Source organism: Lissotriton vulgaris, chromosome 3_1 (assembly GCF_964263255.1).
Source record: "Lissotriton vulgaris chromosome 3_1, aLisVul1.2, whole genome shotgun sequence".
NCBI classification, from domain to species: Eukaryota; Metazoa; Chordata; class Amphibia; order Caudata; family Salamandridae; genus Lissotriton; species Lissotriton vulgaris.
Window position 1 is genome coordinate 2017047662 of NC_141689.1, and position 27056 is coordinate 2017074717.

Here is a 27056-nt window from a genome sequence, read left to right on the forward strand (position 1 = left end):
AAAGCCCCCCGCATACTCTCGCTGGCCGCGGACCCATTTACACAACAAGGGGTCTGTGGAGTCGGAGGTTCCACCTATTGTGGGCACAGATACTATGCGGAACACTGCGTTTTCCTCCAGGCCAGCCCACTATGGGGAATGCAGTTTGTCGACACAAAACCGGACTTAAGGACTTGGAAAGTACTAGACAAGACATTGATTGGAAGTTGACCGATTTGGAAAACCGCGCACGACGTAATATTGGGAGTAGCTGAACAATCAGAGGGAAGAGACATTCGTCGTTTTGTTGTAGAGATGCTCTCGGATGCTTTTCCGGATCTCAAGGGATGGGATTGGGATAAAGAAATTATAAGAGCCCATCGTTTTCCCTTTAATCAAAAACGCAATCAGGGGGGGGAACAAGAATCCAAGAGCTATTCTTATATGCCTGCAGAACTACTTACTTCGTGAGATTTGTATGACTTGGCTAGACCTTTAAAGACTAGAAAGGGTTTGGGGCATGAGTTTTTTGTTCGACCTGATTTTTGCCCGGTAACAGTGCAGCAACGCTGGAGGCTTAAACAGCTAATGGCACCAATTCAGTCTAAGGGGGGGGCAAGTCTTTCTTCTAAATCCTGCAAAACCTAAGGTTGTGCATAATGGAAAAACTTTTTTTTTATCTGAGGTCAAAGCACAGCAATTCTTAGATGCAATGTAGTAGAGATTGGATAATGATAAGGATAAGAATTATATATTTATTTTTTGCTCTGGTGGTTTGCCCCTCTATCTTTCTCTTCATTCTCTTTTTTTTTTGTGTGCCGGAGATAAGGTACTACTTGGGTCCGGTCGGCCCGGGCAGAATCACACAGCTCATACTCACTTTCCATCAATGGGGGCAGTTGCCCTTAAGCTTCTGGTGGGGGGGTGTTGGGAAGAGGGTGGGCTGGGGAGGGTGTGCTGGGGGGATGTGGGTGGGCAAGGGCTTTCTTTTGGGTGCAAGGAAATACAGCTGAAGGATGTTTTGTTCTTAAGTTCATGATTTTTGTGTGGCAGGTGCCAATTTTTGGAATCTTTTGTTATTACAAGTTTAATTGCACAACTGTACTAATACAAGACAATGGCTAAATTGACGATGTGCTCCATCAATGTTTGTGGCTTAAATGATAAAAGAAAAAGGGGTATAATGGCTCAGATGTTAAAAACTATGCGGACGGATTTAATTTGTATACAGGAGACTCATGTCTCTTGGGCAAACAGAGGGTGGCTTAGGGATCTTGGATTGGAGGTAGTGGGATGTTCTCGTCAAAGTTCCAGAATAAGAGGGGTGGCTATTTTAAAGAGGTTTGGATTAGGTGAAGTTAAAAGAGTTAAAGAAGATCCACTGGGACAATGGGTTATTGCTGAACTTAAATTTGGGGCGTCGATCATTACTATTTGTTCAGTTTATGCTTCTACAGTCGACAACCCCACAGTATTACATCATTTAGGTGAGGAGTTAGCTTTATGGTCACCCAATGTAATATTATGTGGAGACTTCAATTTACATTTGGATGAAACATTTGATATTTACGGAAATACTCCATATGCAGGGAGGAAGAAGAATGTATTTAAGGCAATTAAGGGGATCATTCAAGACTATAGATTGATAGATGTGGGGTATGAAAAAAGGGGGGGAACTTTCGGATACACTTTCTTTTCTGTCCCCCATCAAAGACATTTCAGGTTGGACTACTTTTTTGTTGCTAAGGCATTGTATAATGAACTAGCTCAAATGGAATACATGGTATTACCAAAAATTATATCGGATCATAACCCCATCACTCTTAGATTTGACTTAAATACTCTACCCACCCCTCGGCCGTGGTCTTTTGATCGTAAACTCCTGTTTGACTTATCTTATGTCGAGTATATGAATACCTGGATTCCTGAGTTTTTTTCTAATAACAAGGGATCTGCTTCTGCAGAAGTGGTTTGGGATACTTTTAAGTGTGGGGTTCGAGGAGAAACACTGAGCTATTCAATAAGAAAACAGAGGGAGATTAGAAAGCAAGAGGAAACAGAAATGAATAATCTAAGACTGTTGGAGATTCGGCTTATGCAGGCTTGTAACAAGGGACTAACTACAGAAACTAATATTAACCACATCGCTGCTGATGGAATTCCCCTCCTGTGCTGGAACTCTTTGAATTCCATTGTTTCATGACGAGCTCAGCGCCTTCATAAGCACACGACCAGTGTACTGCATGACGAGCTGAGCTCGTCATGAGCAGGGAAGGGGTTAAGGAACTATTGGCTCTTAAAGTTAAGATTCATCCAGGATTTGCTTTACAGTTTGCTCAGCAAATTGCTGCTTTTCGAACGGAGGTTTATGAAGTGGGAGAAAACTCAGGAAAATATTTGGCTAAGAGGGCATGGCAGAAAGCGGTGTTTGCTAGCATTGACAAAATTAATAACATTGCTGGGACGACTGTCAACAAAATAGATGAAATACTCAAAGTGTTTTGTGATTTTTATTCCAAACTATATACTGAGGATGTTGTGGGAGACTGCTCAGATCAGATTAATCAATTTATTGAATCAGTTTTGAATGATATCCTACCTATACATGAGAGTGAGAAACTGGACCTGCCAATTACTTGGGAGGAGATTGAGCTGTCTCTGATGTCCTTAGCCTCTGGAAAAGCTGCAGGCCCCGATGCTATTCATTTGGAGTTCTTTAAGCATTTTCGGGGTATCTTAAAATCAGAACTAGTGGATTTATGTTTAAGAGCTCAACAAGGTATCGCCCCTCAATCATGGCATGATTCTATAATAACTGTATTCCTTAAAAAGGGTAAACCCCCCTTGCTGCCTTCATTCTTTCGTCCCATATCACTTATAAACGCCGATAGTAAAATTTTCTCTAAAATCCTTGCCTCACGATTATCTAATATTATTTCTCCACTAGTCTCTAAATACCAACATGGTTTTATTCCTACCCGAGACACTGCGGATCATATTCGACGGGTGATCACGTTTCTTGATTGGTCCCAAGCAACCCGGTCTAATGTTGGACTTGTATTCTTAGATGCTGAAAAAGCCTTTGACCGGGTTGCCTGGGGCTATCTATGGGAAGTGTTATCCAGGAAGGGAGTAGGTTCAGGTTTTATAAAAGCACTAAAAATTATGTACATCGCTCCAAAAGCCTGTATCCGAATCAATGGTCAAATTTCCCCTTCTTTTTCAATCACCAGGGGCACCCGACAAGGATATCCCTGCTCGCCTTTACTTTTTGCACTTTATATTGACCCTTTAATTAATTGTTTTATTTTGGAAGAAAAAAATTAAACCTATTTACTTGGCTAATACCAACTATCGAGCATTGGCCTACGCCGATGATATAGTGATAACTACCATCGATGTCCAAACAGCCCTTCCGGCAATTAACGATCTTGCTAAACAATTTGGATTATTCTCCGGCTATAAACTTAATCTGGAGAAAACGCAGATCCTTTGCTCTGGGGATAATCCACCTCAGAATATCTCCACTACTTCAGAGGTTACATATTTGGGAATTAAGGTTTCTTTGCCTATAGAGAAAATAAATAAAATACCGTAACTTAACATAAATCCCGTGATAGTGCAGATTAATACCATGTCACAGCGCTTAGATCACTTACACTTATCACTGTATGGCAGACTTAATATCCTAAAAATGCTGATCTTACCAAAAGTGTTGTACATGTATCGCACTATACCGCTAGAATTTCACTCTCTTTCTTTTAAAAATTTAGAAAGGACTACTTCCCGGTTTTTGTGGGGTTATAAGGAATGTCCCTTACTTTTTATTTTATTATTTAGCGGCTGCATTACAATTTATAAGTCCTCTTATAATGGGAGATAAAGTAAATGTACCCATCTGTCAAACCCCATCGATATATGAAATGACTATGGGCGAGAAAGTGAAAGGCAGGTTTTTTTAAGGTTGTTGAGCCCAGTTACCATAAAAAAAAGGAAAAGACATTGAAGGCAGCCTTTGGAGTCTGGCAAAAAGTTTGAAAGCATTTAGGTCTATCTAAACTCAATTTCTATACCCCTTTAACATCGTCAGGTCTTCTGCCAGTCATTTTCTGCGACTTAACGACGTATAGGTGGGAGCAGAAAGGACTACGATATTTGGGAGATTTATTCGTTAATGGCCAAATTGCTTCATTTCAGGAATTAGAGAACAACTTCTCTTTGGGAAGAAATGATTTTTTTAAATTTCTTCAACTTTGAAGTTTTTTTACAGAGTTATCTATCTACTACCTCAGTTAGAATGATGAAAATTCCATTATTAGAACTTTTGCAGAAAAAGCCTCGTATAGGAACTCTTTATTTAAGTTTGATTCAAGAATGTGGGGATGATCTGGGACAATGCCAGTCGAAATGGGCTAATAAATTAGGCATCCCTGATATCGATATCTTGCTTTATATTAAATCTGCCTCAGATTGTTTGATTACAGGGATGATGAAATCTCAGCATTTTATGTGTATACATAACCTTTATTACACTCCAAGTAAAGTCGCTAAGTGGAGTACGACTACTGGAACGAATTGCAGTCGCTGTGGGTTATTTGCAGCTGATGATTTACATATGTTTTTTTCCTGCCCCAAACTTAGGGCGTTTTTTCAACAAATTGAAAGCTTTCTTTCTGTTGTTCTTAAATGTGAGATTACTGTAGCTATTGAGTTGGTGTTACTGGGTATCGAGCATACCCCTTCTAGATTAAAGCCAATATCTTATTACTTATTTATATGTATGGCGGCAGCCAGGGCCTGTATTTCTAGGGAATGGATCAGTCCAGATCCTCCTTCATTCTTTACTTGGCGTGAAAAATTATTGTTTACGTATAATATCGAGTCCGCTATTTATAAGTTAAAGGGGGTTAAAAGAAGAGCTTTGGGGGAGAAAATTTGGGCACCTATTGCTGAATGGATTTAATCATATTGTTTGAATTGTATAAATTTTGTATATTGTATGTACTTAATGCGGATATCTTCTTATTTATGTATTTTTGTACTGCTGTATTTCCTTGCAAGAAAATAATAAATTAAAAATATTTTTTTGAAAAAGAGAACTGGCACCATCCTACAATTTGTCTGAAAAAACGAAGCAGCCTTCCCAATAATAAACAACAGGTATGATAAAATCAACAAAAGAATGAAAACGGGGAAGTTTCCTAAACACAGGACCCCGTCACCCCCTATTCCCCCCCGCCCCCGATTCCTCTGATCAGGACTTCCAAATTGGTGAAATATTGAACAGTACCCATTTTTAAGCAACTAAGACTGCGGCTTCAGATTCCTGAAGTTCATAAACACCCCCGCCCACTTTAAAAGCATATGTCCACATCCTTAACACCCCTGGTACACTGGATCATCTTAGGGCTCAATGGGAGGAATAGCTGGGCCCCCTTGACGATGACGACGACCGGCAAGATGCACCTCAAATCAGAACGATTTCCTCTAGGCTACGCCTCATCCAGACCCACTACTTGCAAAGTCCCTATCTTACTCCCACTAAACTTCATCATGTTGGCCTTCTCCTCACCCTGACCTGTCCTCGATGCTCAGGTGCCCCAGCCTATTTCTATCACATGGTGTGGTTGAGCCTGTTGACCCAGAACTACTGGTCTGTCGTGGTGAGGGAGTTGTCAGGTGTGCTGGGCTGGGAGGTACCACTTTCATCCTTTGTGCTGCTGCTGCTTGATGTTTTGGAGGGGTCCGGGGTTCGAGGGCAGATTAGGCGCTTTTAGGATCAGCTACAATTGCGGCAGAGAGAGACATTGCGGCCCAATGGAAGGCTCCTGCTACCCTATGGTGTCACCGTGGTGACGTGGTATGGTTTAGTGTGTGCAACAAGAGAAGCCTGGTTATAGGCCTGGGGAATGCCCTTCAAAACAGGAACATATTTGGGGGAAGTGGTTGGGTCCACTGGAATAGCCTTATAGTTTCCTTCATTGCATGAATATGTCCCCTTCCTGGAAGTTCGTCCTATGATGCTCCACCTTTCTTATTTGTCCTGTGCATTATCTTAAGTGTACTATCACGTGTCAAATGAATGCTTTACCTATAATCAATAAAGTTGTTTATCAAAAGAAATGAGCATATGCCCAGCTGTTTTGGGGTAAGAGATAAATGGATGGGAACAACGGACCTTCAGGAAAGTGGGTGATTGACTATTTAATGATAACCTTATTGTTTGGGAAGCTGTTCAGGCTTAACTACCACTATCAAAAATATTTTTTTTCTATTTACAGATAGCTGCCATATTGAAAAGTACTTACAGCTGAAAACTGAACATAAAAGTGTGGTACCATATGCTTATTTAATCCCTCTAGCAATCAGAAAAAATTGTCTCAGTAAATATGCTGGTTAAGAGCTTTGCAGAATATATTTGAGGAACAATTTCATGTCATACAGTAGAGATGGCTTAAGGAAATGAATACAAACTCGACGAGAGAGCAATGGGGAGGAGTGTCACAATTCAATCACAAAAGGCTAAGAGGAAAACATTTTCAAAGAATGCAGCTGAATGCTCACTGACTGGTATGTAATACCCCCTCAGGTTTAACAAATGGAATTCGAATGTGCCCAACCAGTGCCCAAGGTGCTTGGAGTCTGGAGACTGGGTTCATCTGATATGGGGATGCAGTTGGGTACAAACATTTTTTTGGTGGGGGGAGTCTTGGTATTCACTCAGACCTCACTTGGGATTGGGTTTAACCCGGATGTGGATGTGATTCTCCTCAGCAACTCCAAGCGCTTGGGAATTCGACCAAGTGCTCCTTGCCTCTGGTGGTTCATTGCACTATTATTAGCAAGTTCTGAGATCACTATCTGCTGGAGCTCTTTTGAACTACCAGACATGGGTCTGGGCTCCAGAAATGAAATAATGTTTCCATTAAAGAGCAATTATATGCTAAGAGGACGGGGAGAAGAAACATGCCATGCACTTGATACCTTATTAATATGTTGGATATATGACAATTTGCTGAAAGTTTTAAACAGGGAGGACTAATCGGTCATATTTGTTATGGGCTTGAATTAAATTAATTGTTTGTTGCATTATATTTTGAACAACAATGTATGTTTTTATGAAATATTTTTCTGAAAGATTGTTTTTTAAGCTATTATTTCTAACAGGCAACCATCATACATAGCAAAAAAGCAATTCCACAGTGTCAGGATACTCTTTTAGGTGACTGTGTGCTTTACTAGAATAGCAAGGAACCAGGACGATGCCCCTAACCCTCAACTCAGGACCACTGTAAATCTGCCATATTAGTGGATTTTTTAAGTGGTACTCAATTCCACCTGTGCAAACCATAATTCTTTGAATCAGGAACCGTGAATTGACCTGAAAAATAGGAATCTGGGAACTGTCCACAGGTGTATATTTGGGGCTACTTAGTTGAGCTTAGGAACTGAAAAGGTGTAAATTGCCCCTTATGTGATGGAGCATTCGACAAGGGCAAGTCACAATCGAAGCTAGCAATATCCAAACCTGATCATCATATCTGATTTTGTGATTCTTGTTAGGGAATTCGACAGCTAAGTCAAGCATGATAACATCTGCCATGTGGCATACCTATATCAACCAGGTATTGCGGAACACACCGTGTAGATTGAAGATAATTGCTGCAGTTGAAATTGTTTTAAATGCTCATAATTTATCTAATTGAACTTAACCAAGTTGCTCATGTTTCCAAGCGCAGATGGCTTCATTCCTCTTGTCAAATTCAATTCCCAAATTAGTTGTACTAGTCAAGAACTTTTCAAGAGCCCAATTGCTCATTGATTTATTTGAGCACCACTCTGGGTGAATACACATACCCTCAAAAATTGATGCAAGTATGAATTTTGTCATCTAGTTTTGGCAGAAGAATTACTGCTGATGACTAAAGGGTAATGTACTCTGTGGTCTCCTCTTCCAAATTTTCTAGAGTTTGAAAGTCTCTGGTATGCAGCAGAAGGAATCCTATGTTCACACTGTTCACAAAGTTTATATCCAATCCATCATACTGGAGAACATCACATAATATTCCTTCACTAAGTACTTCAGTTCCTACAGCTGGTATTCTGTGTGCTTCCAAGGGAAGGTCTCAGTTTTAAATCAGGAATTGTACTCACTCTGCCCCATTAAATATGAACTGAGCCATATTCAGATATGGCTCTATGAGCTGCACTGGGCTATTTCCTAGTCATACCTGTGGCAAGATCTTAATGACCAAACATAACGCCCACCATCATCTAAACCTCTATGGGGCACAGTAAGGAGGCAGTGATTGTGGTACTAGGTGAATCCTGAATCCAGTAGACTATCTAATGTTCTAAACAATTTGTTTACAGATATGAGGCTTGATATCACCAATGGACCCGTTAAACCTGATGATGGACTCTAAGATGCAGGGTTCTCAGGAAAGTGAAGAATCCATTCTTACTGGCTGATCTAAGCCCAGAGACATGAAATTAAATTACATTTTAAGGAAGGGGACGTGAGATATTTACTGTGCTTTATGGGGTGGGATTAGGGCACCTCTGGACTTTAAAAAGGCTGATATAGAATGTTACCCTTTTTTGTGAAAATACTAATTGTCTTCTCTTCTTACTCTTGTGTTCCTTTACAAACATGTGTATGTTGTTATTCACGTTTCTTGAAATATCCTTGGAAGGACACATTGTCCACTATAGAGATGCTCTGTGCAAATACCAAAATGGATGGGCAGATCACTTTGTTTTTCTGTCCATAGACGACGGAGAAATCTGCCACTAAGAAAAACTAACTTTATTACTTTTTCATACAGAGCAAGCCCTGAAATGGTATATTGGAACTGAATTCTTCTATACCCATTATGGATTTACATTTCCAATGTTCTTACCTTAGCTCGGACTCTATCGACAAGGATATCAGAATCACAGTTGAGCTTGTTAGAAAGCATCTTAAAGTCACTGTCGCCTTTCTTGGGTGGGCTAATCTTGGCATTAGGAAAACAGGCAGACTTAGGAGAGAAGCCAAAGTGTCTCACAAACTCCAGGAAATCCAAAGTTTTGTCTTGGTTTGTAATCAAGGTTTCCCACAGCCGGCGGATTTCACCTCTAGTTATCTCAGGATGGATATCAAACCTATCAAGAAGACATAAGAATTAAGATGTATAGCTTTATTGTGTGAGTAGCAAATTCCATAACATCCTTCAACAAAATGAGAGATGGGAAATTAACTTTCGTTTTTTTAGACTGAAATTGCATGAGCAAGAAATTAACTTTTTGAGAAATAAACCTCATAAAACTCTTACCGCTTTAGGAGGAAGTACATGCTCTCCTGACTTAGGCGCCTGGAATTCATCTCATCCAGATCTTCAAACTCTTTTTCCACGGAGTGATAGTTTTTATTGAGCAGCATTTTGATAATCTTGAACAACTTGGGGAGAATAAAGAAGTTCGAGAGTCATATCAGTGACCAAATGCTCTTTTGTGTTTCTTGATCACAGATGGTGCTTTGAAGAGATATTCAACTTTATTTTCCATAGGCCCCAAATGCAGAGGGAGTAAAGTATCATAACATACATACATTGCAGTAATTCATTCAAATAACATCATGACTGCTTTGGACAACTGGAAAATGTCTGCTGGCTCCATTTTTATGTTTTATTCATTTTGGAAGACACAATGTAAGGACCAATAGAAGGGCTGTGGAAAAATAATGTTTCTGGGCCCGATTCACAGAATGAACTTAAGACTAAATCCTAAACTTACTACTATTTGGTATTCACAGAATGCACTTTCTACTTTCGGGATTCACAGATTAAACTTACTACTTTCGGGATTCACAGAATGAACTTACTACTTTCGGTATTCACAGAATAGATTTAAGACTACTAACTTTACGTCCGCACTCGGGCCGTAAATTCCGGCCCGGAGGCGGAGTTTCCGGCTTGGGGCGGAGCTTACGGCCCGGAGGCGGAGCTTCCGGGCCGGAGGCAGAGCTTGCGGCTTGGAGGCGGAGCTTCCGGCCCAGAGGTGGAGATTTCAGCCATGGCTAAATACCCACCTCCGAGCCGGAAGCTCCGCCTCCAAGCCGCAAGCTCCGCCTCCGGCCCCAAGCCGGAAACTCCGCCTCCGGGCCGGAATTTACGGCCCGAGTGCGGACGTAAAGTTAGTAGTCTTAAATCTATTCTGTGAATACCGAAAGTAGTAAATTCATTCTGTGAATCCCGAAAGTAGAAACTTTAATCTGTGAATCCCGAAAGTAGTAAGTGCATTCTGTGAATACCAAATAGTAGTAAGTTTAGGATTTAGTCTTAAGTTCATTCTGTGAATCGGGCCCTATTTCGCTAAATATTGTAATTAGCCTACATTCCAAAGAGCTAAAATTCCAATCAATATGTTTGAATATTCGTTATTGTGGAATGGGTGTTCCAGTCAAATTCAAGGTCCAGACTGATTAGCAAGTGACGGAGGGCATCATTTAGAGTTTGGCGATAACAGCGCGTCTGTCAAAAATCCGCAGAGGCCCCGTGGGCCAATTTCTAGGCACCTCTGATTCCTTTGGTAGTGTAGATACAACTTATTTTATGATGGCAGAGACTTAGTTACTCTGTTGTTGGAAATATCTAGGTCTAGTGATCCAGCTGCCAACAATGTCAGAAGAGAAGACCTGCCTTAATTGGGAAGTTTATTTCTGAAAACAACCCAAAAATGCCCACCAGGATTGAAGTTTTGCCATAAGTGGTTGTGCGGTATTGTTGGAAGCACTTTTGTTTAAAAATGTCATAAAGACACGGCAGGAAACTCTTATTTGAGAGGGCTGGCCACCACAGAGCATCTCCCACCCCCCAGTGTGTTGGTGGTAAAGAGATAGCTTGCGAAAGTGAAATTATTGTAGAGGGCAGAAATCCAAAATTAGGACACAATGATTTAGTAGATTTACATGATTATAAATATATCTTTTCCACTGGTTTAAGTCTCAAAATCTAAAATAGAAGCACTTTAGAAGCTGCAATACTCAAGCAGGAAACCCAATCAAAGATTATAACTCAAATCTATACTACCAAGGTGATTTGCTTTCATAAACCTCTACTGTGTATCTTTAGTTTGCAATGCTAACCTGCTTAAATAATCATCAGTTAATCTGCATCCTTTTTCCAACCTTATTCTCTTGTGGGGCTTTTGCATCAATATTATTGCTTTGTCAATTTTCGTTATATTTGCATCAATATTATTGCTTTGTCAATTTTCGTTAAATTACACAAACTACATATGGGCACTCGTAAACTGCCAAAGAGCCCAACCCACCCCATGTATGAAGACTATAGTTATGTTAATGTCTGTGTTTGTAAAAATTGTGTCAATCTAAAATCAGATTTCTAATAAATCATAAGCTTCTTCTTCATTGTAGCTGAAGGAATACGTTTTTGGGACCAAAGCTGAGCCGGGCTAAGAACCAAAGACAGTGCAGGCAAAAAAAGTGTTAAACCCGGTGAGCTGGAGATTGAGGTGGCAACCCTGGACTGTCAAAATCTGCCTCCAATGGCCCCAGCTTTGGCTAGGGATGACAAATGAGCATAAGAACATCCAGCCTTCAAAAGATCCTTGAAATGTTTGTTATTCTGATGATTAGAGTTATAGGTGACAGGGCTCTTGGCATAGGCTCTTGAACCTGCTCAAGGGGTGTCTCCAAGCTGCAAGTGAAGCGTCTGCTATTCCGAGCTGTAGGGACCATACGTTTCTGATCGTCTATATGTGTTACATTTAACCACATTAGATTCCCCTTTGTGCTGGTTAAATGCACCGTAGACCGGGTACCTTTCATGAATTAGGAAATGGACAGTAAAGCCCCTTTAGGCTCTCACAGGTAGGGTTGAACGGAAGGGATATGAGGCACGTGGCTGACATGACATGATATTACAGTCCTCCATTTACAATTCCCAGCGATTCGGTGACTATCCTACACATCAGTGCCCATGACCCAGCACCCATGCTATGCTGATGTCATCGTATAAAGAAAAGCGAGTGAACCTCCCTTTCCCTCACTGACGTGGCACCTGGAACTCCAAAAGGGCCTACGGTGGTCTTCGGCTTTGTCAATACGCAGGGCTGGTGTCACAGGCCTGGAGGTAGCTGCGGTCTTGCTCTAATCCACCCCCCTATCCATAGCAGATGAAATTTTAACAGATGCTGGAGGATGCAACTAGAATTGCAGCTGTTGGCAGAAGACACTCCAGCATGGGGGCTGGGCTTCCGGTGGTGAGGGTGAATGGATGGTCCTGGTGCTCCACAAGGGTCACCGGTGCAATCCTCACTTACATGCCCTTGATGCTGGCTCTGGGAATGAGGGAGAGAGTCACCAGACCATTGGGATGATGTGTGTACGGCACCAGCTCAAGGGGGGCTGGCCAGCATAGGTGCCAAGGACCATAGATATTTGACAGTGATAACAGCACACATCTGGGAGTCGGGGGTTCCAGGCTGGAAGCAGCAGCCTTTTTCAAGAGGCAGTCAGAGAGCTTAGTGAAGACTTCTCTCTTTCCCTCTCACTCCTTGAAGAGTACTCTATAGACGAAGCCATAGGCTCACCAGGGTCTCAGGCCTGACACAAACTGATTTTGTGAGCTGCAATGTGCTAAACTCTTCCCCCCTATGTCAATGGCTTAAAGTACTGCACCTTAAAAACAGCCTCCCTGTCATATGAGAGCTTGGGAGTACAAATGCTCTACAGATAGGAATTTCTTCAGCCACCTGTCTGGATCCCTGGAACATGACCATTGACTGTATGGCTGCACTGAAGGGTGCAACAGTGCAGCGGAATAGAAACATCACCCCCCTCCAATCGGACCAATACAGGCCACTAAGACCCATAGGCAAACCTAAAGCAACCCGCCTCATATGCTCAAAGTGCCTACTGACTGGACGGGAAGGTTTCCTCAGACAGACACTGCATGATGGGCGGCATCTCGGATAGGCTAGACAAAATCCTACAAGCAATACACAACACTTGCAAGATATTAGAGGGTAAAATTGACATATTGACAATCTGACCACAGGACCACAGTCGAAAGACTTACTATTGTAGAAACCAGAGGGTCGGTCATGGAACCAGTATGCCTGCTGAAACTGATAAAAGACCCTTTATCACCAACCTACTAAACTACCATGCATAGGATATCGTCTTTATACAGGCTAGACTGAAGATGCAGCTATTTTTCAAGGGGACATAAGTGTCCATCATCACAGACTACACAGTTGCAGTCCAGCAAAAAAGAATACCCTTCTGAAGGTGAAACATAAACTGCACAGACTTCATCTAAAACATATGCTTATATTGCCCAAGAATCTCAAGCTACTCAATCAGGACAAGTTACTCTTCTTCACATACCCAGCTGAAGTGCAGGAATGGGTTAAGGTCATGGGTTTCCGAAAAAGGTGACCTGAGGCTGAAGGTGTTCCTGGTCCAGAAGGAAGAGAAATAGAGGAGCATGAAGGCCTACCCAAGAGCAGAGACTAGTGGACCGATATGCAGCTTATACTGTTAAAGATTAAACTGCAAAACGTCAACATTATCGGCGCCATCTTGCCCCTTTCCAAGCCCATTCATGCGCGTAAGCGGCAGCCATTTTGAGCACCATGGCCTCCCTGCCCCTCGCTGATAGCCAGCGCGTCTCTCTCTCTCTCTTAACCTCGCAAGCATTCCCCCGCACGCTGGCAACCCCCGCTCTCTCATGCCCTGGGTCATAAACCCCTCTTCAGCGCAGCTTCACCACGGAATCCCATCCTGTTCCCAGCGCGACACCTCCCTTCACTCCTTTCATGGCCTCAAACCCTTTTGATGCAAACCCCCTTTTTCTGTGTCCCCGTTTGTCTTCCCTGTTCCCAGGCCGCCACCTGGCTCTGCGGATACTGTTTATTACCCCGTACAGTAGGAAGTTTCCCCTCCCCATCAAAAGACCCTCGAGCCGATCAAAGCCCCCACCCCATGAGATCCGATCAACCCCATGCATTCCGTGAATCGGCGGAATGCCCTGCTGTGCGACAACCATCACCTGTTGTGACCGGGGTGGGGAATCCAACTGTAAATGTGTGTGGGAACGGGCCTGCAGGGGAGATTCCGAGGATGTTCTTTTTAATACTAAAGTGTTGCAAGAATGTGTTATGTGCAATAAAGGTCATAAACCCTAGTATAAGAGGCCAGGCCTCAGAGATGTGGTTAGAGCACCTCGTGACGATACTTGCTGTCTGAATTGATGTGTTCTCCTCCGGAGAGAATAAAATCCTCGTTTCCCGCCTTCCAGTCTCCAGCGCCTGCTTCTTCATTGATTAATATTGGTGGGTCATAGAGGCGATACCGCCGGGCAACATAAAAGGGTTTTTGGTTACCGGTTGTCTTTGGAACCCTTTTTAACAATTGGCGTCCCAAACGTGGGGCCCATCAGCGACTCGTGGATCCAGTGGGAGAGGTCCCGACGACAGAGTGAACGACTGCAACGATCGGAAGGTACCCTGTCTGATAGACCCTCGTCTGACAGCCGATCATCCGAACTTCACTGGTTCCGAACAGACCTCTCTCGAGTGATCTGCGGTCCTGACTGGGAACCATCAGGAGTGCCACGAGAAGTACGAAGAGAAGAGGACGATCGGGCGCTGGATTCGGAAGACGAGAAACTGTCCATGCGGTCCGGGTAAGGTCGTGTAAACACGACGAATTGCGAAAGTGATAGATAATTGAAAGTGGTTGATAATTGTTGAGAAAATACTAGTATTACTTTTTGTTAATTTATTGGAGATTCACTGTCTACAAACGGAGAAACAACAGGCTCTCCCTTTATAAACAGCGAAGGATAGGTACGCACCCACCGGACCCATCTTTCTCCCCCATTGATTAACTGTTATAGACTGTCTTCTGGAGGTTCTCTGTCTGCAAACAGGGAAAAATAGGTCCCCTCTTTACAGATAGTGAAAGGGTAGGTGACGCGAACTTTTGCGAGCCTACTTATTCTCCCCATTGACCATATTGATTTTTTATTTTCGACCTAAACATTGATTAACTGTTATAGATTGTTTTCTGGAGATTCTCTGTCTGCAAACAAGGAAAAATAGGTCCCCTCTTTACAGATAGTGAAAGGGTAGGTGACGCGAACCTTTGCGAGCCTACTTATTCTCCCCATTGACCATATTGATTTTTTATTTTTTGACCTAACATTGATCGCCCAGAATTGGTTCATGAGGTATTCACTACGTGCAAACAACGTAGAATAGAAATATTCTGTCTAGTCTTTGCGCGCAGTGATAAGATAGGTAGTGCTGACTATTATCCCATTGTGATCCGTCATGCCTGTCTTCTCCCCACTGGTTAGTAGCCTGTTTAGCCCGGACCGCTTATTAGAGATGAACCATCCGGCTCCGCTGGAAGGCACCCCTAATAAGGACATGTTCACAAAGCATGGATTAGTCGCTATAGCCTATAGCCAACTGTGGCATAAATATACGAAAAAGGATCGAGAAAGTCAGTGGCCACTGATAGGATCCTTCGAAGACGATAGAATAATCGCACTAGAAACAGCCCTTGGTAAAAACAAGACGACGTCCACTATGCTTGACAGCTTCGGCATGTGGCGAAAAGAAGCCGAACAGCGCAAAAAGAGAACTGAGAGTAGGTTGGGAAAAGAGCTGCGGAAAGCAGCCCACCTAGCGGCCCAGAAACTAGAGAAAGAGATAAAAGAAAGAGAGGATACCAAACAGAAGCTAGAAATAGAAACATCAAGCCAGTGTCTGGTTAGAACCCCCTCCGCGCTCTACCCTGAATTACACTCAAAGCAGCGAACCAACGATGATCTGCTGCTAGGTCCTCCGATCATCCACATGCCCCCTCCATATGCCCCTTCCCAACCCTCAGCCCAACACCCACTATCCCCAGGTACCGGCGAGAGTAGCCCCACGGCTTCAGCTCCCATGGCCTCCGTGCCGGCTGAACTCCTCGTATTAGATGTTACGCAAACGACAACGCCGGGCGACCCAGAAGCCCGAGGGGTTGGTCCTGTTAGAGCATATAGACTAAGCAAACATGAACGAGCAGGGGTCGATAAGATAGCAAAGATACTGGTAGAGAAGAGGGAGGATGAAGAGTCCGTCACGGATGTGTTTAATTCTTATACTGGGAGTCACAGACGACACTTTACTGTACAACTGTGTTACCACGTCTTGAATGCATACGAGGACCGATATCAAGAAAAGGGTCCACAGAGCCTAACGACTCTGTACCGGAAGGTTGACATCGGGGACGAGAGTGAGAGTGATGTGACGGACCTCCTTACGCGTACGCTTAAGGTTCTCCGCCACCTCACTGAACAAAAATCAAAAATCGAATCCACTACATCTGTAGCAACCGACCCACAAACTGAACGACCTAACACTATGATGCCGATACGAGAGGCTGCCCCTTACTGGGTTCCTCCACGAGGTGAAGGGACTCACGATGACGCAAACAATAAAGATGCAAAGGGAAGGGTAGTATACAATTGGGTCTACCAACCATGGGACCGGCAAGAGATTCTGACCTTCCGGAAATCTCTGCCTGACCTACGTAAAAACCCCACTGCCTTCTATACTGAGTTGGGTACGGCCCTAGGATCAACGATTATGACTCTAGCTGACATCGACTTGTTTTTCGGGTTATGTCTACCAGCTGATGTGTGGAAGCAAATCCGGAAAGTCGACCACTCTGAGCTGTTTGGACATAACTGGTCACAACTTGATGGCATAGACAGACAACGAGAACCCGGACAAAAGCCTTTAAAAGCCATTTTAGACCTCCCGGATAAAATCGTGCAGAAATTAAAAACCCTGATTCCAGAAAAGAAAGTGGACTGGTCGATAGTAACGGCTTGTCGCCAGAAACCTCAAGAGGATGTATCGGAATACTTCTCCCGGTTTGAAACGGTGTTCTCCGATTACAGCGGCCAGGACCTGACCACTGCAACCGGACACCATCTGTTTGTCCAGAATTACGTTAAGGGCTTATCACCGGAGGTCTCGCAGAAACTGCAGGCCAGTGAAAGTAGTTGGGCAGCCTCCAAACCTACGGCCATCCTCCAGATGGCCCAATATTATGAACATCAGAAAAACGAAAACGATAGAACAACAGAGAGGAAGAAGAAAGAATTAAAAGAGAGGGTGATGATAGCTCAACTGCAAGGGGTGACTCTGGGACGAGACCAATATCGAGGAAACCATCAGATGAATGTCCCTAAAACGGCACCTCCCAAAGACCGTGCTTCAACTCCCCACATTGGACGTACAGACATTAGAGAGGACCAGTGTGCCTTCTGTAAAGGATCGGGCCACTGGAAATCTCAGTGCCCGGTTCTTTTGGAACTCACCAGAAATAGAGATCCTAGAGATTCAGCAAACGAACCAAGAAATAGGGGACCACAGCGAGGGCCCCCAAACAACGCAACTAATGATAGATCCAGTAGACCAAACACATTTGATCGACCCCGACAGAACCAATGCCAGCAATCTGACTACGATGACGTTCATGACTTTGCATAGGACTGCCTAGGGCAGGGGAGGGATCCAGTCGAGCTCCATGTTGACCAGCAAGGCCCTTATGTCACTGCTAAGGTCTTGGGTACAAAGTCACCATTCCTGGTAGACACTGGCGCAACACGTAGTGCATTATCTAAACGACTGATTCCAAGGGCACCCTTGTCTGGCTTACTAATAACATCGACAGGTTTCGATGGGACGCCCTCCACTAACCCTTTGTCCGCCCCAATCCTCTTTGACTTAGAAAACAACACCACTGACACCACGTTTTTGCTCTCCTCCAATAGCCCTGACGCAATTATGGGACTCGACTTATTGAAACACTTCCGAGCAACGATTAGATGTTCTCAAGATGGAGTCCGAGTTTTCCTTTACGACAATCCCGTTCTGCTTAGACATTGCCCCCCCAGACACATGTTTTCCATCACCGACGCTGACACTTCCCTGCTTGACACTCTGCCTCCGTATCTGTGGGCCAAAACGGATTCGGATGTAGGGCGCATGATGATTGACCCAGTGCACATCACTGTTCGACCAGATGCAACACTCCCAAAACTTCCACAATATCGGATATCGCCCGAGGGCGAGAAGGCATTGGTAGAAATCATCCAATCACTGATAGACGCAGGAGTGGTAGAGGAAGTAGTTAGCAACGTTTGCAACAGCCCAATCTTGCCCATCATTAAGAAACAGGGAGAAGGAGATGAGAAAGCATACCGCTTCATCATTGACCTTCGAGAGATCAACAAAGTGGTGGTACCCCAGTACCCTGTGGTCTCGGACATTACCACCATCCTGACTTTGATTCCCTCCACTGCCACCACCTTCACTGTCATTGACCTCAAAAACGCATTCTTTTCCATCCCCATCCACCCAGACAGCCGATATCTCTTCGGTTTCACCCTAAAAGCCCGCTCATATAGGTTCTGCCGAGCACCCCAGGGCTACACAGAAAGCCCTAGCATCTATAGCCAGGCCCTCAAGAGACAACTGGATCAAGTCCAGTTACCCGATGGAGTGGTATTAGTACAATATGTCGATGACATCCTCTTGGCCGCCGACACCACTCCACTAGCTGTCACAGCCACCATTCAACTCCTGCATTTCCTTGCAGAAAATGGCCACAAGGTCTCTAAGAAGAAGTTGCAATTCTGCCAACCCCAGGTCACTTACCTAGGCCACCTTTTGTCCAAAGACGGAAGGAAACTGACTCCTGACCGGATCCAAACCATTCTCGACACCCCCGTCCCTAAGACCCAGAAACAGGTCCGCTCCCTACTAGGCCTCACCTCCTTCTGCCGACAGTGGTTGCCCAACTTTAGCCTTGTAGTAAAACCACTGCTTTCATTGTTAGCAAAGGACATCCCTCTCCCACTCCCTTGGACCCCTGAGTGTCAGGCTTCTTTCATGCAACTACGAGATGCCCTCTGCTCGGCCCCTGTGTTGGGTACCCCCGATTACACAAAGCCCTTCTCCCTTTACACCCATGAAAGGGAGGGGTGCGCTTTATCTGTCCTGACCCAGTCCATCGGCTCAAAACAACGACCATGCGCTTACTTCTCAGCCACTCTTGACCCTGTAGCCAGAGCCCTGCCTGCTTGCCTTCGAGCCGTAGCTGCTGCTGCGATCTCTATCCGACAGAGTGAGGGGATCGTGCTCTCGAATTCCCTCACAGTACTGGTACCCCATGCAGTTGACACCCTCCTAAATCAAACCAAAACGCAACACCTGACGAGTGCACGACTGACAGGATACGAACTAACTCTGCTCGCACCCCACATCACTCTGAAGAGATGCACCACACTGAACCCAGCAACCCTGCTGCCCTTACCAGAAAACGATCCCAATGCGCACCCTGTACACGACTGTGTGACCCTCACAGACGAACAGACCAGAAGTAGGGTTGACCTCAGAGACACGGCTTTCCCCGACCCCGACGGAGAGCTGTGGGTGGACGGTTCTTGCATCAAACTCCCCGATGGCACCACTTCAGCTGCCTATGCAGTCACCACGGCTCGAACTGTAGTCGAGACAGCCCGCATAACGCAACGATCTGCCCAGGCAGCGGAACTGATTGCCCTGACACGAGCCTGTATTCTAGCAGCAGGAACCACAGCAAACATTTACACCGACAGCCAGTATGCCTTTGGGGTGGTTCACCATTTTGGGCTCCTTTGGAGGGAGAGGGGATTCTTGACCTCACACGGCACCCCCATTTTGCACGGGGACCTAGTCTCCGCCTTGATCGAAGCCGTCCTTCTCCCCAAAAAGCTTGCAGTCATCAAATGCCAGGCACACAAAAAGGTGACAGACATTATTGGACAGGGAAATGCACTAGCCGACCTCACTGCCCGAGCGACAGCTGAAAATAGGACGACAACACGCATGTACGTGACCAGGTCACAAGCAGAAAAATGGTCTGACGCTAGGGACACTATCAGAGACATTCAAATGGCTAGCACACAACACGAACTGACTGAATGGACACGGGTGGGATTGAAAGATGACGAAGGCTGCTGGCGGACAAAAGACACAAACAAATGGTTATTACCTGACTCATACCTGATTCCCATACTGACTATGGCACATTCCCCTGCCCACATAGGATCAGCCCCTATGATTGAACTTGTCTCCAGAGTTTGGCACAATGATAAGATCACAGAGTCCGCCAAACGCCTGGTCCAACAATGTTTGATATGCCTGCAACACAATCCCGGGAAAGGAACTGTAGTACCCCGGGGAGGGTTCGGGGTCCCGAATCACCCATTTGAAGTCCTACAGATGGACTACATCCAACTAGACAGATGTCAAGGCCTGAAATATGTACTTGTGGTGGTATGCGCATTTAGCAAATGGGTGGAAGCATATCCAACCCGTGACAACACTGCTATGGCCACAGCAAAAGTACTGTTAAAGGAGTTTTTCCCCCGTTACGGCCTTTGTCGAATTTTGTGGAGCGACAATGGCCCCCACTTCGTAGCCGAAGTTATCCAACTCATTTTGAAGGGGTTGGGTGTAAAACAAAAGTTCCACGCAGTCTTCCACCCCCAATCTGCTGGACTAGTCGAACGACATAACGCCACACTGAAACTAAAATTGGCCAAAATAGTGGCTACCACAGGACTGAAATGGCCAGACGCACTCCCCCTGGCGTTGCTTTCAATGCGTTCCACCCCCACCAAACACCACTTAACGCCATACGAGGTTGTTTTCGGCCGGCCTATGAATGTCTGGTCTGCACCGAAACCAACTTCCATTCATGACGTCCCGGACGTCCTAATGTCGGATTACTTATGTCAGTTGACTAAAACGCTGTCTGTTATCCATCAACAGGTGCTGCATGCCATCCCTGATACTTCCAGGGGTCCCGGACACACCATTCAGCCTGGGGATTTTATCCTGATCCGGAATTTTCAGCGTGCCAAGAGTCTGGAACCCCGGTGGACGGGCCCCTGGCAAGTCCTCATCACCACCCGAACAGCACTACGGGTGGAGGGAAAACGCAACTGGCTGCATGCACACCACTGTAAGAAGATCTCCTCGACCCTGACCTCGACTGAAAACATCGACAGCCAAGAAGAGCTCCTGAACAAGGACCGACCGTCACTAACCTGCTATCCTGATACCGACACACTTGAACTTTCAAAATTCTCTGATCCCACAGTGCCATCAAAAGAAGGGTATTTCCTGCGTCGAAAGGGGGGAGTCTCGGCTAAGTAGACCACGGACTGAGTTAAATCTCAGAACGGTGACCTAAACACTACCAAGGGTTACCTGGAGAGAAGCAAAACAAAGTCTGTGGTTCTGCCCGCTACCGAGCCCCTTGAAGGTGATGGAAGCGCCAGATAAGAAGATGATGGAAGCGCCAAATAAGAAGATGATGAAGGAAACAGGAAATACCCACCGCAGAAACCCAAAAGCAGACAGACTCCATAGCCCAAAGACTATTGCGCTCTTCATCACAATCCTCTTCTGCTTTCTCCTCATGACCACACTCTGGATTGTGGAAGAAAATGCACCTGCTCACGAAACCTTCTTGACCACCGTCCAGCCTACCACCATGAAGGAACATTATCTGATCTCGCTCTCTCCCCAACTCAGAGAGAGGCGAAAGGAATTTTGGAATAACTCCTTCGTGCAACTACTTCACCAGCACAACCTTGCCACCAATGCCACCAACTGTTGGATCTGTGGGTTGCTACCCCACGCCACTGGACATTCGATACCATTCATCCCTTCACCTTTCTCAGTTCACGGCTCCTGTCTTGCCTGGCTGATGCTTCTGCAAGAAAGCTTTAAAGACAATGCCACCTCCAGCAAAACCGTAACGCATTTCTACCACGGGGTCTGGCGGAACAGAACAAAGACACACTTCTGCCCGCAGACCAACAACAACACAATCCACTTGGACATCCCTGCTAAAGAACAAGTTGAAATGCAAGTGTTCAATAATCCAACCAGAACCACCTTCTCCTACCTGCGAAAACGAACGGCTGCCACTCTGACTGTGGCCCTGTCAGTCATCAACGTCACCGGCCACATGTGCATGGAAGGGCTTGGGACTCAGCTGGTAGGCCACAGTGCCTGCCGGTTTTCCAGAACTCTGGACTCCATCGACCCACCTTCCTTTGTGGCATCTCCAAACACGTATTTCGTCTGCGGCACGAAGGCTTACACCTGGCTCCCCAAAGGCTGGGGGGGCACTTGTTTCATTTCCTTCATCCTTCCTCCGACTTATGTGGCACCAGCAAATCATCACAGACAAAAACGAGCCAAGGACATCGAACAAGCCGATTCAACAGGAGCGCAATTCATCGATGCTATGAAAGGACTTGTCCCCCTCTGGGGCCCGATGGCAAACAGCCGTGCCATCCGACATCTGACTCAAGCAGTTGAGACAACAATGAACATCACGGCAGGTATCCTTGCTAACAACACCGCTGAACTTCAAGCGGTCCGCTTGGTGGCCCTCCAGAACCGCCTTGTCCTGGATGTGGTTCTTGCGGATCGTGGTGGGGCATGCCGCATTATTGGGTCCAGCTGCTGTACGTACATACCGGACAACTCACCCTCAGTGTACAAGGCCATCGAACATCTTCATAGACTCTCTTCAGAAGTCCACCAAGAACAAGAAGAATGGTCGCTGGGTGGGTGGTTCTGGAGCACCGTTAAAAACTGGGGCTGGAGACTTTTCACCATTATCCTGATTCCTGTGGTTGTACTATGCGGTTTATGTTTAGGAATTCAATGTCTACCACCCCTGTGCACATTATGTGTAAATTGTATTTGTCCTAAGACTGTGGACTTTGAAAATGAACGTATGAGAGCAATATATGATGCCGAGGTTAGGAATTTGATGAAGATTGACATTGAGTAAAGCAAGTTGGCTAAGATATGTTGAAAAGGGAGGACTGTTAAAGATTAAACTGCAAAACGTCAACATTATCGGCGCCATCTTGCCCCTTTCCAAGCCCATTCATGCGCGTAAGCGGCAGCCATTTTGAGCACCATGGCCTCCCTGCCCCTCGCTGATAGCCAGCGCGTCTCTCTCTCTCTCTTAACCTCGCAAGCATTCCCCCGCACGCTGGCAACCCCCGCTCTCTCATGCCCTGGGTCATAAACCCCTCTTCAGCGCAGCTTCACCACGGAATCCCATCCTGTTCCCAGCGCGACACCTCCCTTCACTCCTTTCATGGCCTCAAACCCTTTTGATGCAAACCCCCTTTTTCTGTGTCCCCGTTTGTCTTCCCTGTTCCCAGGCCGCCACCTGGCTCTGCGGATACTGTTTATTACCCCGTACAGTAGGAAGTTTCCCCTCCCCATCAAAAGACCCTCGAGCCGATCAAAGCCCCCACCCCATGAGATCCGATCAACCCCATGCATTCCGTGAATCGGCGGAATGCCCTGCTGTGCGACAACCATCACCTGTTGTGACCGGGGTGGGGAATCCAACTGTAAATGTGTGTGGGAACGGGCCTGCAGGGGAGATTCCGAGGATGTTCTTTTTAATACTAAAGTGTTGCAAGAATGTGTTATGTGCAATAAAGGTCATAAACCCTAGTATAAGAGGCCAGGCCTCAGAGATGTGGTTAGAGCACCTCGTGACGATACTTGCTGTCTGAATTGATGTGTTCTCCTCCGGAGAGAATAAAATCCTCGTTTCCCGCCTTCCAGTCTCCAGCGCCTGCTTCTTCATTGATTAATATTGGTGGGTCATAGAGGCGATACCGCCGGGCAACATAAAAGGGTTTTTGGTTACCGGTTGTCTTTGGAACCCTTTTTAACAATACCAGCAATAGGGCGTATTAGGTGTACCATGGGAACACCACAGATGAGTGACACAAGCAAACAGCACTCAATGACAGCAGAACAGGACACAGATGCCCCCATCCAAATGGGACCAGTGATCATGCTGATGGCCTCAGACACTTTCCTGTAAAGTTAGACGGCAATAATGAACCAGAACCCCTTATTGGAACTGTTATGAGGGATTGGAATACCCAATACCACATGACGAGCACCCCTACTCAGGGGGGAGGGGCAATCCAACAACCAATATGCATACTGTATAATGATGTGGAGCAGCACAACAGTGAAGCACTCGCATGGCCTTGGATACACCACACACCTTCTCCTTGGTTTCACTCACAGTATACCATGCAGAGGTCCATTGTTTGGTTGTCTGAGGTTTACTTTAGACTTTCAGGCTAGAGACAAATTGATGGAGTGTGGTTGCACTCAGCCCAGGGGATTTACAATGCCTTGAAAATGCTGAGTCCTGATGCCTAACATGTCGTGCCCTGACTTTGACAATATACTCTCTCTGGATTGACACTGTTGCATGTGGCAACATCGACCAACCTAATACTAAAAAAGGAAACACTCTTTACTGGTGCTAGGAAATGTGTCAACTAACCTGTAAATGTTAACTAAATGGAATATCAGAAGGTTGATGGGGCCAACAAAATATCACAGAATTCATGCATACCGGAAAAGACGAGGACACATACAGCTATCCTGCAAGAGACCCACCTCACAGCAGCAGAGTGACTTTAACTCCAAAAGAGGTGCCAAGGCCTGCTCTACGCAACCAAATTTTCAGCATATGCTAGAGGAGTGCTAATATGGGTCAGGCCCTGGGTCCCAGTTATTTTCAGCAGCCACTGGGTAGACCCGAATGGAAAACGTTACAGCATTGTAATGTCCAGCAACAGAACGTGTGATGCAAATGTTTTAAGAAATTCATCCAAGAAGAAGGTTGAGCAGAAACTGACAGCTCTTGATAGAGTACCCAATGGATGAAGGGACGAATGGTCACATGAATGGAGACTCGATGTGGGCTAGAGTATAGAGGAACAGAGCTGTTAGAATACTGAAGGAAGAAAGCAACTAAAGACCTGAAGTTGCTTTGTGTTGGGAAGAGCTGTTACATACCCGCTGAAGCACTCATGATGGTAGTAAAGAATTAGATATCTCTTCCGGTTTGAAGTGAGTCACACCTGTATTGTTTACCTAGCAATGAAGTAGGCTGAACACACCATAACGCATGCATGACTAAGTGTAACAGAGAGCCTCCAACTGCACCCCCGTGCAGCCGCGGTCGGCAGTAGGAGTTCCTGCAGGGCGGTGACGTGGGGAGAGGGAGGGGCAGGGTGGGGGTAGTAATGTGTGGATTACGGAGTTTAACAGGTAAGTAAACATATAAATGAATACAACGAATTTTGTTGCGTGCACTGCATCACCAAATGCGATGCAGTGCGCCCAACGAAATTCGTTTTATTTATTTATATGTTTACTTACCTATTAAACTCCGTAATCCATACATTAGTACCCCCCACCCTGCCCCTCCCCCTGTCACCGCCCTGCAGGAACTCCTACTGCCGACCGCGGCTGCCCCGGTGGGGATTTGGAGATTGACAGTATGAGGGCACCCCTGGGCTCAGAAGAGATAGTGGCTGCTTGATGTAAAGGAACTGTATGGGTTGATGGAGGGGTGGGTGTTTGTGGGGATTTTTCCTGGTGATGTCCCTTGGACAGATGCTATGTGTCAGCCATACTGGAGTTATAATTTACATTTTTACGGCAGAAACTTTTTGTTGACTCAGACTATTTTCTCAGTAATCAGATTCTTAATAGAAAACCAGAAATTGGGTTTTGGGAAATTAATTGAGGCGCATAGGACTGCTTAAGGCACTAGACTCTTGGGGTCTATAAAACAGGACAGTAATATAAGGGGAAGAAAACTCCTAAGGACTCACATTTGGTTTCTCCTAGCTTAAACACTCTACCATGATGTGGCTTCATAGGCTATAAAGGAGTGGTATACTCAGGGCAATTGTGACCAAGAAAGGTTGTCATCAGAATATCACTGTCTATAATATTGCCTAACATAAATATAATGCTCTAAATATCATTTACAAAAATATTCTTCCAGTAGATTTCTATTATTTTCTATTATTAACTCCAGCGTGGCATATTTATGTAAGCAATATTTAGGACACAATATTTCCTTAAGCAATATTGTTATTAAGATATTTTGGTATCATTCCCCAAGGACAAATTGAAGCTTAATTCCTTAGGACCTCATGGCTCTTGCCAAAGGGTAGAAGGTAAGAAATGCTGTCTACTTGGCTGCAGACTCTTGTCTAAAATTATCACACATGCGTGTGCACAGACACACACACACACAGACACACACCCCTAACAATCCCTGAGCCATTCATTCAAACAAGGGTACCTAACGGGTACTTTGGTGCTGAGAAAATTGATAATGATATAATAAAACATTTGAAAGATCTATTCCGGTGTAAGCTGGAGATCGATTAGTCCAAGCTTGATGGTGCCTTTAGGCGTGTGCTGAAAGGGAGAGGGTGAACATCATACTGGAAAAGAGAAACATTTCAAAGACAAAACAGGAGGAGATGGACTTCTCAAAAACAATTATCATGACCATTCAAGACATCCTCTTGTGCATCAATTATATTTGATTTTGTAACTATTATGGTCATGGTATTACAAGAGTCAGAGGGAGGCAATCACCACACCCTTCTTAAACTCAAGCATATTAAGATCTGTATTATTTGCAATCTGCCCCACAAACTAGAGGTTGTGGTGTAGGGGATGGCGGCAATTCTCTCAGTCAATTTGAGGTAGCTATCTGTGTTTGTGACATTCGTATCACATGCATAAGTGTCCTGACATGTCATTACACTTTGACTTCCTATCAATAAGTAATGTGAGCTTTGTTTATTGGAACATAAGTCGGTATCCTAAGGTTTGACATTTGCCCTCAGTTTTCGGTGAGTAGCAAGTTTGGCAGTCAAGCCAGCAGCAGCAATACTCACTCCTTCTCCAGCGAGGCTGCCTCTGAAGTTTATTTCAAAAGTAGATCAGAGATGCACATGTCCATAGCATGAGATATCACTAAAAAACAGCATGTGTGAACCAGATCCCCCATTTAAAACCATGAGAAAAGCTAACACTCATGCCCCAAAACAGTGCCATCAAATTCTTCT

General features: G+C 45.0%; 1 protein-coding gene across 1 annotated transcript in view; it reads right to left on the bottom strand.

Moving 5' to 3' along the window:
- Positions 1–27056, bottom strand: part of LOC147728741 (EF-hand calcium-binding domain-containing protein 6-like) — a 377333-nt gene that overhangs the window by 44779 nt on the left and 305498 nt on the right. Inside the window, exons 14-15 of the mRNA XM_086962496.1 lie at positions 9297–9421; positions 8883–9126 (exon numbers count right to left, since the gene is read on the bottom strand). Of these exons, the coding sequence (XP_086818622.1) occupies positions 8883–9126; positions 9297–9421 (369 nt within the window). The remainder of the gene's footprint in view (positions 1–8882; positions 9127–9296; positions 9422–27056) is intronic.